The 15327-nt window shown below is 33.1% G+C and overlaps 1 protein-coding gene and 1 non-coding gene across 2 annotated transcripts; both read left to right on the top strand.

Annotated features, from left to right (window-relative positions):
- Positions 1 to 10761: 10761 nt before the first annotated feature.
- CMPG2 (CYS, MET, PRO, and GLY protein 2) lies at positions 10762 to 12277 on the top strand. The gene has a single exon (XM_023687477.2). It carries the CDS (start codon positions 10877 to 10879, stop codon positions 12113 to 12115), a length of 1239 nt encoding a protein of 412 aa, XP_023543245.1. The 5' UTR covers positions 10762 to 10876; the 3' UTR covers positions 12116 to 12277.
- Positions 12278 to 14618: 2341 nt separating this feature from the next.
- On the top strand, positions 14619 to 14692 carry TRNAT-AGU (transfer RNA threonine (anticodon AGU)). Its single transcript has one exon. It is a non-coding gene; the product is annotated as a tRNA-Thr (tRNA).
- Positions 14693 to 15327: the final 635 nt, after the last annotated feature.

The following is a 15327-nucleotide window of genomic DNA, read 5'->3' as shown; positions in this document are numbered from 1 at the left end:
ATACATATATGTAAGATTGATTGATCAAACGCTCAACACTAGAAAAATTGAAATGTCGGGTTTGAAAACTCTAGAACTTAATGCTACCACCCAATCTCGAAGATCATGATATTTTATCTATTTAGATACGTTTAAATCGATGTTAGTTACCAAAAGTTATTTTCTCGAAGGTACAAAGGAAGAAGGAGAATTTTCCGTCCTATGCAAAAGGGGAACAAGGCAAGTGTAGAAGCAAAGAGATGATAGCCAAAGATAGGATGAATTGAAAAGTGGTGTTAAGTTAGGAGTAGAGTGAAAGGTTAGTTTGGCCCATCATTTTATAGCCGAAGAGAGAGTTAAAATAAAAAATACCCAAAAACACTAATGTGATCGATTTGTTTAGCTTGATAAGGAAGGAAAATGATATTACAGATGATGATGTTCATAATAATCGTCGTGTAAGACTTTATCTTAGTAGCACACGTATATTGTAGAACTATATGTATTATCATACGAATCACACGAGATGATGATAATACGTAGAATGATTGAATTATAAAAGAAAGAAACTTCAATGATCGATTACATTCTTTTTCGGTGTTATTTAGACTTTTAAGCAATGATTCATAAAGGGGGTTTGAGAACTTTCCGTTACTGTTGAACAATGAGTACAATTTGTGGAGAAAAAGCTGATAAATTTGGTTTAATTAACTGGATTTTGGAGGCCATCATGATCTTCCTTTGTATTTCTATGCACCAAAATGAATGGGGAATTCAATTATTTGAATCCAAAGATCTTGTTGTCTTCGATTAACTCTCACCATCAAAAGATCCTTCCCATAATACCTCTTTTGATCATATTCTATGTTGACATTGGTTAACTATATAGATTACTACTTTCTTGTATTGATGGAGAAGCTTTTATGTTCTTTCCCGTGTCGCTTTAGTTTACATATTCAACAAAATTTAACGCTTTATTAATCCTTTGAACGTAGCTTGAAAATCCTACTGTATTCCTATCTCGGGTCATGTCTCTAATCTAAAGTTTTAGCCTAATCTTAGACAAAGAGAAAGGAAGACGTGAAGCACGGATGATCACAAACCCACAGTAATACCTACAAGCATCAAACAACCAAGTAACCTTAGAATGATCTCTGCCATATAATTTAAAGGAAGACTCGCCCGAGAGGAACCCACATTTATGACTATACCCCTTATGGAAGACGTGACCACTGAAGAGACCAGAATAAAATCAAGGATGCTTATGGATAGACATGGTTCCACCTTGGTGCAAGGGAAGGATGCCCTAATTAAACATCTTCCAAAGGTCAAATAAATAACGACAAAAAAATAAATAAATAATTGGGCTATTTACCGATCGAAAATTATACCATCGTTGAGCATGGGTCTCCTTGCACCAAGGTGCACCAACAATATTCAAAGAAAACCTAAAACGTGCACTTCTCTACCAATTTTTAAAGTAATAATGCATTAATCTTTTCGTTCGTTCGTACAATTTAATATATGATTATCTCGTTAATCTTTCTTAATCAACCATAATTAGGTTTGAATTATTATCGATGAACATAGATGTAGAGAAGCACGCTTAAGAAGTTTGACAAAGGGAAAAAGCGGAGAGAAATGAAAGCAATTAATTAAGTTTTCCCTTTTGGCTAAGTGGATATGTATTCAAATCATTGCATTTTCCCTTTGAGAAAGCATAGTATATAATTATGGAGCCATACATGTATGATTTATAATATATAGTTTCAAAACAATATATTAAAACTAATATTTCATTATATTATTTAGTCAATAAAAACATGGCTAAAATTAAATATTCAATATATTTAATATCCCCTTTTAAAAAATTATTTTAAAAAATAAAAAACCCATGGGTATTCAATATAAAATTAATTAATTAATTAAGGGGTATTTTAATTACTCAATATAATTTAATAATATGAAAATTTTGATTCTCTTACTTTATATATGTAATATATAGTTTCCTTTTTGCCATGAAACAAGGAAGTGGGGGAACCATTGCCCCCTTTGACTTGGTCAAATAATTCATTAATTAATTTTTATAAAAATAAATAAATAAAAATAATGAATATGTAATTAAAATGAAGATAAGGGTATATGATATAATTGAGGACTAAAAAGTCTACAATATTTAGGTTGTGACCACCCACTCCTTATTTTCAAAATTACTATGCTTTCTCACATATACTTATATAATTAATGCTTCCCTTTGACTAAAATTATATATATATATATATATATATATATATATATATATATATATATATATATATATATATATATATATATATATATACTTTTATTTTCTTTTTTTTTTTTTACAGATTCTACGTCCATTCGTAAAAGGAAACAAAGACTTCCTTAAAAGTACATAGAAACCTCTCTTTAGCAAACACGTTTTAAAATTGTGAGACTAACGTCGAAACGGGTTAAAGTGAACAATATCTGTTAGCAGTGAGTTTTGGCTATTACAAATTGTATCAGAGTCAGGCACCGAGCGAGTACACTGGGTCTCCAAGGAGGTATGAGATTAGAGATGGCTTTTTAATTTTATTTTAAAGGAATCCAATGTTTACCATTGAATTGTTTCTTTCCTTTTAGGCTGTCAACATGTCTCACAATTGAGCTAAGAAAATTTCTTTTTTTTTTTCTCTTTTTTATTATCCATATAGAATGAATTTTCACAAATAATTGAATTTACTCTATTATTATTATTATATATCATGTTTTATTTTTAAATGTTTGATACGTTAAATTATGTTCGAAATATCTTAATTCATAATTTACGATAAAATTGTAGGTAACCGAGTATTATGGAATTATTCATTTAACATTAATATTTACTAATAATTCAATTCAATTTCTAGCTTGATGAAAATAAAAAGGACATTTTTTTTTTTTTTTTTTTTTGGCTAAAATCCAACGCCAATGATTTTGTTAGATTTGAAGACAAATTAAATTTTATTATGATAATGATTCCAATATTACAAACTAATCATCATTACTTTACTATTAACCTCATTAAATCAATCCTCCTTTAATCACTATATATATATATATATATATATATATATATATTCCCAAATCAGTAATTTATACGCACGAAAATACTAAGTAGATTACATTAACATTTTTATTCCTAGGAAACCCCGAACTCAACCAAAAAACAAAAAAGAAAAACAAAAAAAAAACAAATTTTTTTCAAAAAATAATAATAAAAAAAGGGTAATTCTGAATTTTTTTTCTCTTCTGATGAACAAAAATAAAAAATAAAAAATAAAAGAGAGAAATTTAAACATCCATTACATATATATATATATATATATATATATATATCAAAAGGCTAGCATTTTTGTGAAACATTTAAAAAAAAAAAGGAATTTTTAGACTAACCCATGAAACAATCCGATGTACAAATACGAACCCATGTCTCAAATTTTTGTCCCAAAAAAAAAAAAAAAAAAAAAAAAAAAACAAGAACAAGATGATGATCGATCACCTTTACTGTGAAAAGAAAAAAAGAAAAAAAAATTGTAATGAAATTTGAGGATGAAGCGATCTTCAAGGCGCTCTCCAGCTTCTTAATCCAATATCGTTGTGTTTCCTCGAAGGACCAGAGGCCGGAATTGGTATTCTTCTGGGCAAGAATCCGAAGAAATGGCCGTATGAATGAGGCTTTTTGGGCTTCAACTTGAACAACAAGGCGTGCTTGGTTGGGTACCCATTGCAGCATATGAGTATCTCCCCGTTCATCAACAACATCACCAATAACATCCAAGCAAGCTTCCTTGTTCTTCCTCCACCCACGAACACGATCATCCTTTTATCTTCGATTGTTATTGTTGTTGCTGCTGCTGCTGCTGAAGATTTGTGATCCAAAGTGGATGGTTTGTGATGGGAGATTTTGTTTTTGAAGAGAGAAGTAAAGGAGAGAAGGGGGTGATGAATTATGAGTTCTTTTAAAACAAATTAGATGCTTCTGTGCCTTGCAGAACTGATATGTTGGGACGCTACCACAAACTTCAAAAGGGGTTTCAAACAATCTCTCTCTCTCTCTTCTTTTTATCCTGTCCTTTGGAAACCCGTCTCATGATTTTAAAACGCATCTGATGGAAAGAAGTTTTGTCTCACAACTAGTAGATATTGTCTGCTTCGACCCATTATTATGTAGCACGGTTTTAAAATCCGTCTACTAAAGAAGAGGATTCCACATCCTTAAAGAAATAATGTTTCGTTTCTCTATCCAATTGATACGGTATCTCACAATTCATTCCCTGCTCGTTTCTCTCTCCAATTGACGTGGGATCTCACAAGTTTCCACACCCTTGAATACTTCGTTCTCCTCTCCAACAACCGATGTGGGATCTCACAATTCACCCTCTTTCGGGGCTCAGCGTCCTCGTTGACACTCATTTCTCTCTCTGATTGATGTGAGATCTCACAGATTTTCACACCATTAAATGTTTCATTCTCCTCTCCAATCGATGTGGGATCTTATAATTCACCCTCTTTCAGGATCCAGCGTCCTCATTGGCACTCGCTTCTCTCTCCAATTGATTGGGATCTCACAAGTTTTCATACCATTGAATGATTCGTTCTCCTCTCCAATCGATTGTGGGATCTCACGTAAAATTATTGACAAATTTGAAAAAGAGCTAGAGAGAAACTCGACAACATGACGGTGACCAAAACGTTTATTTGATTTAACTAATATTCTAATCGATTTTCCGTCTAACAATTTAAAAACGTTAACGAAAGATCGATGATAATATTGCAACTTTTAAAAGAGAAAACGACAGAAACACTAAAGGAAAAGGGGTTGTTTGTTTATGTCATGTTTTCGTAGGGTTAGGTGAGTGTTTGGTCCTACAATACATTAATGGCCGACGAATGGGAAGTGGTACTGTTGGGTCTGTTTTTTCACTTTCTTTCTTTTATCTTTTAAGGCCAAGGGAAAACAATGGGACAGTCCCACAATTTAAGGGTCTGTCAAAAACAACATGAACCCCCAACAGCCACTCACCCACAATCTACTCGTAGTTTAAACGTACCTTCTCGAGATACCTAGTTAAACATACGTTCTCGATCCAACCTTTAGAGTTTTATTTACGAAGAACTCTAATAACTCACCGATATCAGTTTAGGGTTTAGGGGTTACAATAAATTTAATTATGAACCTCTCGTGTTCTTAAAAATATAATTATATAGAGTAGTTATGATATGATGATCAAGTTAAAGTAATGTATAAATTGAACGTCAATTACGTATATAGGGTTGCAGTTAAGAACAGTGTGCAATAATGCAGGTATAAGTGATTTCATCGAGAAATGTTTTGATGAAACGTAAAACAATTCAGGTGGAAGATTCATACTCCGACTCTAAAATTTTCTTTGACAAAGACTATATGCTGGTAATTCTATGGCACGCCTTAAAGTAAAGTGCTCCTCCCTTGGTCCACTGTCGTTAATTTTCGATGACCTACCTTCAGTGTTCTTACCGCGCTTCATAATCTTTATAAGGTTTGAACCGTTGATCTAGACTCGGCTACATTGATTAGTTGAAACATATCAAATCATCCGTAACGATTCAAAACGAAGAAACCCTAACGAAATTAGAAAACGGGTATTAGTTGACACGAAACAAGAAAAGGGATGGAATTAATGGAGTGTCAATTCCGTTTGCGTCTTTCAAAGTTTCACAAGAGAGTGGACCCAAAAGTTCTCCCATATTTGGATGAGTGAAAGAAAGATGCCCTTCATATGGTGTTTGGCCTAATTGACAACATGGGAAGGGCACCCATCTTTGTATCATTATATCGAACTCTTTCAATAATTTAAGTTTAACGTATCGTGTCGTGTCGTGTCGTGTCGATCAATATTCTTAGAAGAAATCATAGACGACAACACATTTAGGTTACGGTGAGTTGGTACCATTCATGTGGGTCAAAACTTACCCGACAAGAAATTTTACTACCTTAAGATTATTATAGTTACAGTCGCCGTTCACTAAGGCTTCGGCCACCAGCTCCTTGTCATCAAGTCTTCTTGACCTTCCATGCATGGTTGACTTTGTGGAGACCTGTGTGTGTGTTTTTTTTTAAATAATTGTTCGAGTTTAACCACAGCAACCAACCCATGAGGAGGCACTCTCGAAACTATTTTGTCGAGCTCTTTAAAAAGAGTTGTCCGTGAATATTATGTACCTATGAATTTGTAGCGTCGAGCTTTATTAGAACGATACAAAATTAAAAGTTTAAAGACGATGAGACAATTTAGATGGAAGAGAATGCGCGAGATGTGTTCGATGAAATGCGGGACCGAATTAAATGGACGCCACAGCAGAGGGTCAGGTTTAAATGATAAAACACAGAAACAGAGCCTTTGACTGTGACTTTGAATTTCAGAAACTGTCAACAATCTTTTTTATATACTTTTTTTTTTTCTTTTTTTTTTTTTAATAAAATAAAAACATAGAACAACTATTTTTCTTCTACTTTTTATTTTTTATTTCATGAAATTTTAAATAAATATCCGTTATACGTCTAAAGAAAAATAATAATAATAAATGTCGACAGTGACTATACCAACGCTCAATTTAAATATTTTTCTAGCCATCTTAGCTATTTGACTGCGTTACCGCTTCAATAGTCATCTAGCCTAAACATTTTAGCTTCAAATTGAAGCCATTTAGATTTAGCCTATATGAATTAATGTACGTGCTTCTCAACCAAATTAAAGGCTAAGTCGTGATCCTACTCGACATATCAATTAATTAATTAATTTTGAAATTAAAAAATGTTAAGATTTTATTCGGGTTTGTTTAATAATGGTAATTGGTTTAGTAACTTTACTACATGCATATTTCATTTTTTCCCTAACCAATTTTGAAAAGGTACCATTAACATCATTCATTTGGACAAATTAAGGAACACACTTTTTTTTTCCTCGAATCTCGACCATGTTGTATAACGTTGTCATTATATGGGTGTGTCGAGATTTATTAAGTCATATATCCTAATCGTATGAAATTGAGATCGAACAACCAATTTAGTTTGAGATCACATACCTCAATCCAAACACCAACAGTACTCATCATCAGTTATGCACAACTATATTGCAACTTGAATTTCGTCGATAATGTGAGTTCGTTATTAAACCGGCCTCTTCCCTCGACCGAAGAAAAAATGACATGGATGATATTTAAAAAAATAATAATAATAAATAAATAAATAAATAAATAAAGTAAGACAATTATTTCTGATTTTATTTAATGCAATTAAAAAGCCCAGACGGTAATAATGCTCTACATAATAGAGGGGCCCATTACCTAATTAGGCCCAATTTTGTACAAATAGCCGAATATGAATGAAGTACATTTAAAACTTCCAACTTTCCATTTTTACCCCTCAAATTCATTTTATTATAAAGGTAAAATATGTTTTCTATCTATAGCTTAATTTCTATTTCGTCCTTCAATTTTAACCAAATTACATTTTAACCCTTAAAGTTTCAACTAATTTTTATTTGATTCTTCCTATTATTAAAAAAATTGAGTTGTTATATATTATTTTTTTTTAATTGAGTTAAAAAAACAATTCGACAATAAATACATTTATGATTAAAAAAAAATTGGTATGAATTTAATTAATTCCACGTGATAAATATTATAAAAGAAATTAGGAATGGCTTAAATTAAATCAAGTTAAGATGGTTCATACATAAAAATACACCTAAAATAACCCTTTTATTATTGTTTTATTTTGAATATAAAAAGTTTATAAAGTAAAATAATATATATATAAAGCAATTCCTCCTTAAACAAGATTTAATAATTCACAGTAACTTAGAAGATACACTTCAATGATATCCCAAATACGTGTAACAATTAATACATTGCATATTACCCCAACCCCCTATCTTTATTATTATTATTATTATTATTATTATTATTATTTAATCAATAATTGAATCTCTATTTTTTTTTTTCATAAATAAAAATAAAATTAAAAAATTAAAAAAATTAAAATTAAAAAAAAAAAAAATGTCTCCCTTATCTAATATTTAATAATTTTTTTCATAAATAATTGAAATTGCAGTTCTTGGATCTAACAAGAAATAATTAAAAGTCAAAGTTCAAACTTTTCTCTCTCCGCGTTAAGTCAAAAGTGTAAGAAAATAGAATGGGAATAGGATAAGGTAGATGGTGGGTTTGGTTTGGTTTGGTTTTGGTAAGTGGTTTTTTTTGCCACACCCCATTTACGACCGACATCTTTTACTTTATTGTTATTATTATAATTTAATTCTTAAGGAGATCAAATTGATTAGATTTTGTTATCATTATATGTATAGATTTATATAATTATGACATATGAATCAATGCATATTTCAAAAACCTTATCATTTACCCCTAAATCTAAATTTCATTTTCACTTGACCCGTATGCGGTTAGTTTTAAAACGTGTCTATTAAGGGGAGGTTTTCACACCCTAACGTCCTTGTTAGCACATCTACCGGTGTTTGGCTATGATACCATTTATAACAGCTCAATCTCACTGCTAGTAGACATTGTTCGTTTGGCTCGTTATATATCGCTTTCAGATTCACGGTTTTAGAACGCGTCTATTAAAGAGAGGTTTCCTCGCCATTTTAAAAAAATATTTCGTTCCTTCTTCGACATTATACTCGTGGTCCAACCAATTTGATTGGATTGTGATGAGTCAAACATTAAGTTTGAAAATGGTAAGAAAATTGATGAATATTAATGTTAAGGGTTAGGTATTATTGTTTGGTCAATTGGTTGCCAATCTTGATCGTTGAATTTTACACCATGCACGTCCTTTTCACGCCTCCTCTACATATTTTCCTTCCTTAATAATAAACTTTTTTTAAAATATATATTTAAAAATAAGAGAAGAATAATATACCCGAAATAAATAATACTATATACCATATAGCACGTAATCTACAAACTAGTATTATCCGTTCAAGTACGAGAATTTAAAGCGAGTAAATAAAAAATATTATTTTTTTTTTATACCCAGTGGTTAAATCCACATAAAACCACTGTGGGACCGGAGATCACTTTTTATTTGGCCCGAGTGAAATGATTCAAAACTATTGAGACTTAAGCATTTCTCTTTCACTAATTAATAAAGACGAAACTAAATGGCATATAATAAAACGGCTCGTGTTGGTCGGTTTTGGAATGAAAAGAAACGGGATTTCGATTAGTCGTGCATGGGATTGAAGATTCATAATTGCTAGTCAAGGATCATGATCATAAAGCAAATGGGCAGCATTTGAAATGCCTCAAAAACCACAAAGAAAGCTCTATATGTCCATCCCTTTTACCTTATTGTACTCGAGTGACGAGAAAAAAACAGTAAAAAAAAGGAACTTTTGCTTCATAGCTTTTCTCGTGGTGCCTTCGAGGAGTGAATTATGCGTACCCTTTAAGGACGAAGCTGCTTTCGGTGCCATCATTCTTCTATTTGCCTTCAAACTTGTAATCATTCTTCACACACATAATAATATCATCCCCATTATCCCTCACACGTCCAAAAAAGATCATTATTTAGGGTTTATTCGAATTAGAGTTTGAGTTCGGGAGAGTTGAGTATACGAACATTTCGAAATAGTTATAGTTGTTTGAAAGAGGAATATTATAGCTTTAGTTGCACGTTAGATGGTTTGCATTGCACGGACATTTGTATGTGGGTTGGTAAGGAATGATTTTTAGTGGTTGATGGTAATTTGCCAAATATTGTAAAGGATAGACTTGTTCGAATGTTGACTAAAATGCACGTTGTAAGGATGAGGGAGAGTACGACAATTACGCTGAGCTCATCTTGGTGGGACTCGTAGGAAATCTTTTACCATTTCCTAAGGTGTAAGTTTGTGATTCCATACTCTGATTCGAGATTGTGACTCATGGCGGACCTTTTCAAACGTGTAATCACCTCTCATTTAAGAAGCACATGCTCTTTAGAATATGGAGTGTGTGCTTTTATCGAGTCTTTTGAAATTTAATTAATTAATTAATATTTTTCTCAAACATGTTAGATAATGTTTGATTTTGTTGACGTATAAAAATTAAATTAATATCTTTCATTAAAATAATAAATTAAGAATGGAAATGTTGGAATACCAAGTGAGACAAGCTTGCAAAAATGAATATAAAATTCGTTATTTTTTATTATTATTTTAATTTAAAAAATAATTAAAGTTCAAATATTTTATTTATTAAAAAAAATAGAGGTTGGAGAAGAGGGAGACAGAAGTGGGAGAGGCCGCTTGTTATCCTCTTTCAACGAATATATTTAATAAATAAATTAATTAATAATTAATAAAATGATTTATTTAATTTATAGGCCGTGGGATTAAAGTATAAAGAAAAAAGCGAAATGAGGAAATAGGACCGACCAACGGAACCTTACGGTGGTCCCCGCCGTATACAATCGGGCAGAAAAGCCTCCTGCTTCTCCGTTCCCACGTGTACCCCATTTTCTTCTTCAATCTGGTCCGTTGATTTGGACGGTTGTGATTCCACCATGACCATAACAAATTTAAATACATCCTCTTCGTTGACCATGGACCAAACTTCTTCTCCGACTTCGACTTTTTTTTTTTTTTTTTTTGAAAAGATGACGTCACAGTACCTTTGACTCTTTCTCTCTCTTCCTTTAAACCCAAACCCACGTCTGTTCTCTACGCCTACGACTCACTCTTTCTTTCTCTCTCTCTCTCTCTCTCTCTCTCTCTCTCTCTCTCCTCCGACGATTTTTCTCTTTCAGATTCGTTTCTCCGGCGGTAGCGGTGGTGGTGGTGGGGGAGCGGGGGTCGGTTGACGGAAGATGGTGAAAGATGACTTGTGTATTACGATTCCGAGCGATTTCAGGTGTCCGATCTCGTTAGATGTGATGAAATCTCCGGTCAGTTTGTGCACCGGAGTGACGTACGATCGTTCCAGTATCCAGAAATGGCTCGACAATGGAAACAATACTTGTCCGGCCACCATGCAGGTTCTTCAAACCAAGGAGTTCGTCCCTAACCATAATCTCCACCGCCTCATTCAGATTTGGTCTGATTCCCTTCGCCAACGACTCCACTCGCCTGATTCCTCCCCTGTTTCTGACTCGGCTCTCTCCTCAGATCATGTTCTCCGCCTTCTCAAGCGCATGGAGGACGATAAATTACGCGCTGATTCGTTGTCGCGGCTTGTTTCTTTTGCAGCGCAATCGGTGGAGAATCGGAGGCTTCTTTGCGGAATTGACGGCCTCGTGCCGGTTCTTGTCGATCTTCTTGGCAATGTCGATGGCGATGTTTTGATTGCGCAGACAGTACGGCTGTTGCATTTGATTCGGAATGAGATTGAGGATAAGGAGCGGTTTGCGAAGACGATGTTGAAAAGCGATCGTAATTGTATTTCGTCTCTGCTTTTGATTCTGAGGAAAGAAACCGTCGAATTGAAAATCTGTTCAGTTAATCTGTTAGAGCATCTCGCAATCGACGCCGAGGCGAAGATTGCAATCGCGGAAACAGATGGATTGATGCAAGATTTGCTGAAATTAATGAACTCTGAGAACGATTCAGCCCTAATCGAATCGGTTCTATCGTGCCTAATTTCAATTTCAATGCCGAAACGGATTAAAATCAAATTAGTCCATCTCGGAGTGATTAAATCGGTAACGAAGCTTCTCTCGGAACCGAACTCGAGTTCGAGCATTTCGATGACGGAGAAGGTTCTGAAAGTACTGGAAACGGCATCGACGGTGAGGGAAGGGAGGACGGAGATCGGAGAGGACTCCGCGTGCATAGCGGCAATAGTACAGAAGGTGTTGAAAGTATCGAACACAGCGACGGAGCACTCAGTGACAACGCTGTGGAGCATTTGCTATCTGTTCAGAGACGAGAAGGCAGCGGAAGCGCTGACGAAGGCGAACGGATTGACGAAGATTCTGCTGTTGATGCAGAGCAACTGCTCGGCGCCGGTCCGGCAGATGGCCAGAGATCTGCTGAAGATTTTCCGGATAAATTCCAAATCGTGCCTGTCGAGTTACGACACGAAAACTACGCATATCATGCCCTGTTGATGTTCTTCATGTTCTTCATGTTCTTCATCCATTCTCAACCATTTCGATTTCTCTCTGTAAGTTATTATGAAGATCTGAGGAAGAGATTTTACTCTTTTTTCTTCCGTTTGTAAATCAAAGAAATTTTGTCATTCAATACAAACAAAATTATTCCATTTTCAACTTCTGTTCTTGCATTTTCATGTAATCCTCGCCTCATCGGATTCAGTTCAATTTTCGTTTTTTTTTCTTTTAATTATTGTTTACAGTAAATTCACAAATAAATTAAATTTAGGAATTAATATACAGACAATATTTTATTAGTTTTGTAACAATAATTTAATTTTGGTAAATATTAAGATAGAATGTATTTTTTTTTAATATTTATTCTTTAAAAAAAAAACGTAACTTAAAAAAGAAACAAGTAAAGAAGAAGGATGTGAATAAAATAAATAAATAAATAGGAAGATTTGGTCAATATGTTCACATGTGCCGTCCCAATCATTAACCCTTCCCTCCCCCGCTCTTCATTTTTTTTTTAATTAAATTTTAAATATAGTATCCACAATTATTAACATTAATTTTTTTTTATAATAAATATTTAAGTTGGTCATTTTAACTAAAATGATAACAATTTACTCGAAGACTTTTAAAAAATTCAAATAAATGACTCGAACAAGGTTATCCCCACAATTGAACATTAGTTTTCACGTACTTCAAGTCACTGAAAATGAAGGTACACGTTGTTGGTATAGATAGTAAAGAACAATAATTTCTTGACCATGATTTCATATCCACTCTCATTTGAATATGGTCTCAACGTTCTTGTTTGAAATAGAAAGTCATCTTTCCGTATCTTGAGAGGTGCAATCCATGAAAGCCCATTAAACATTCATAAAAATAAATCAAAATCAAATCAAAACTTTTTTTTTTTTTTTTTGGTTGAATAGTAGGGTGCATGATAGAGAAGAAAGTGAAATAAAAATGGGTTTCCCATTATCCCATGGTATAGGGAGTCAAATCAAGCATCATCCAACCAAATTTGTGCCTAAAATAGGTTTGAGAATTGTAGTGGATTCCCAAACAACAAATGTTCGGAATCTTTCTCATTTTTTCATGCTATTCCCCTCCAGTCCAACCTCATCACGAGTAGATATTGTCTTTTTGGGACATGTTTCGCTCTCCTTCCATCAATGCAGGATTTCACAATCCACCACCTTCAAGACCTAGTGTCCTCGTTGCCACTAGTTCCTCTGTTTCATAACACATGAAAGAAATTGACAGGTGTTATGTTCATAGACAGAATGCTCCAATTAATGGTTGGTGTTTTGCTGACTGTAAACACAAACTTTCAATTTGTTTGATAGCCACAAAAGTAATTTAAAGGGGAAAACAAAAAAGTTTGTAAATAAAAAAAATGTTTTATATATTAAAAGATTTGAAATGAAGTTAGACCCTTCAAAGTGCACACTCTCCCTCTCATTTATACGTTCTTTAATTCACAATCTTATGAAAAAGGAAGGATAAGATCTTCTTCCATGTCTATTAAATTATTTCACAACTCCTTTTCTTTTTCCTTTTTTAATTCACAAAACACTTTTTAATTTTTAATTTTTAAATTATTTCTATTCATATTTTCTAATAAATACTTTTAAATATCTTTCACATTTTTTAAAAAAATAATTAAAAAAATATATATGTGAGATATCTGTACTAAGTAATTTGTACGTAATTTTAAAATCATTCTTATTTTGTATCCATTATAATCTTTGTTCATATACGTAATTTGTAGTTCGTAGGTAGGTGAGTAGGACCGTTAATGTTTAAATGGAGCGTGATGGTTCGTCCAACCACTTAGAGAGAATGGGTCACCCACTTGATATATATATGCATTATTTGATAGGGATGTGGGTTTTTGATTTGTAATGTTTTGTTGGTCCAAACAGTATTTTATTGAAATAAAGTTGGGAAGTGCTACCAATTCAATGCCAAGCTCACGTGACCTGAACCTGTTCGACGAAATGCCTCAACCAAATAGGGGTCCCTCAAAGCCAATGGCTGCCATAGGCCCCCACCCCCTGCGTATCTGTGGTGCGTGTGGGGCTGACCCAATCATCCATGCTTTCCCATCAGCCCCCACCCTCTTATTTCTTGTTTACAATTTGGAAGAATCAATTCTTTTGGTTGATGCATTATTGGTCAAGTTTTTGAATTTCGATTTTGAGAGATCTAATGTAATGCACGAGTTTCGATTTTACTTTTTGCTGCTCCTCCAAATGTCACGATCCTACTCGTGAGACTGATGAGGTCGGCGTTTTAAATTTCTGTTTTTGTAAGTTTCTTTAGTTAAAACTCAAATTTGTAGGATTAAAGCAAACCAGGTAGCCACTTCAAACACCATCGTACATTTGAAAAAGGTTGTCTCGAAATACTCGAAATAAACGCTATTATTCTTATTATTTTAAAAAATAATCAAAATAAATAATATGGAATTTGTAAATAAAAATAAACAATTTAACCAACAGCTCTCGTAGCTCAGTTAGTTAGAGCACCCGTTTTGTAAGCGGGAGGTCTTGAGTTCGACTCTCAACGAGAGCATTGGTTTTCCATTTTCGACAAAATCTTTTATTTTCAGTTTTAAAATAAACAGTTAAAAATTTATGGATATGTAATTTGAAAAGGGCTGAAAACCTATGGGCTTGGATTTGGGCTTTTGGATCACAACTCTCAAAACCCAATTTTCAGAAAGAGGCCCACCAAATATGTATTGGGCTGATCCATTACATTCAAATTTTCAAAAAAGCATTAAAAAAAAAAATCTTATAAAGAGAAATTATGGAATTTAATTAATGGAATAAAAAAAACGTCATGTCGTTGAGTTGATGTCGACGATGTCGGCCGTGTCATTTACTACAACCGACTCTTCAACGACGCCTTGTTCCGTACACTAAATTAATTCTAAACGCACCCCATGCAATCACTCTCTTAATTTTTTTGCTAATTTCATTTAAAAACCATAATTAATTTTTAATTATGTACTTAAAACATTAAACATTTAGTTTCGCGTAAGATATAATTTACGACTCGTAAATCGTTATTTTTCTTTATTTTAATTAATTTCATTTAAATATTATATTTTTATTCGTCATATATCATATCAATATACGTGAATGACGTTGTGAATAGTATAATAGGTTTTTCAATTTTGTACCTTCGCCGAAAGCTACTCTATA

This window comes from Cucurbita pepo, chromosome 10, assembly GCF_057944985.1.
Source record: "Cucurbita pepo subsp. pepo isolate OVF chromosome 10, ASM5794498v1, whole genome shotgun sequence".
NCBI lineage: Eukaryota > Viridiplantae > Streptophyta > Magnoliopsida > Cucurbitales > Cucurbitaceae > Cucurbita > Cucurbita pepo.
Note: the sequence above shows the minus strand (reverse complement) of the source record. Positions and strands in the feature narration are given on the sequence as shown.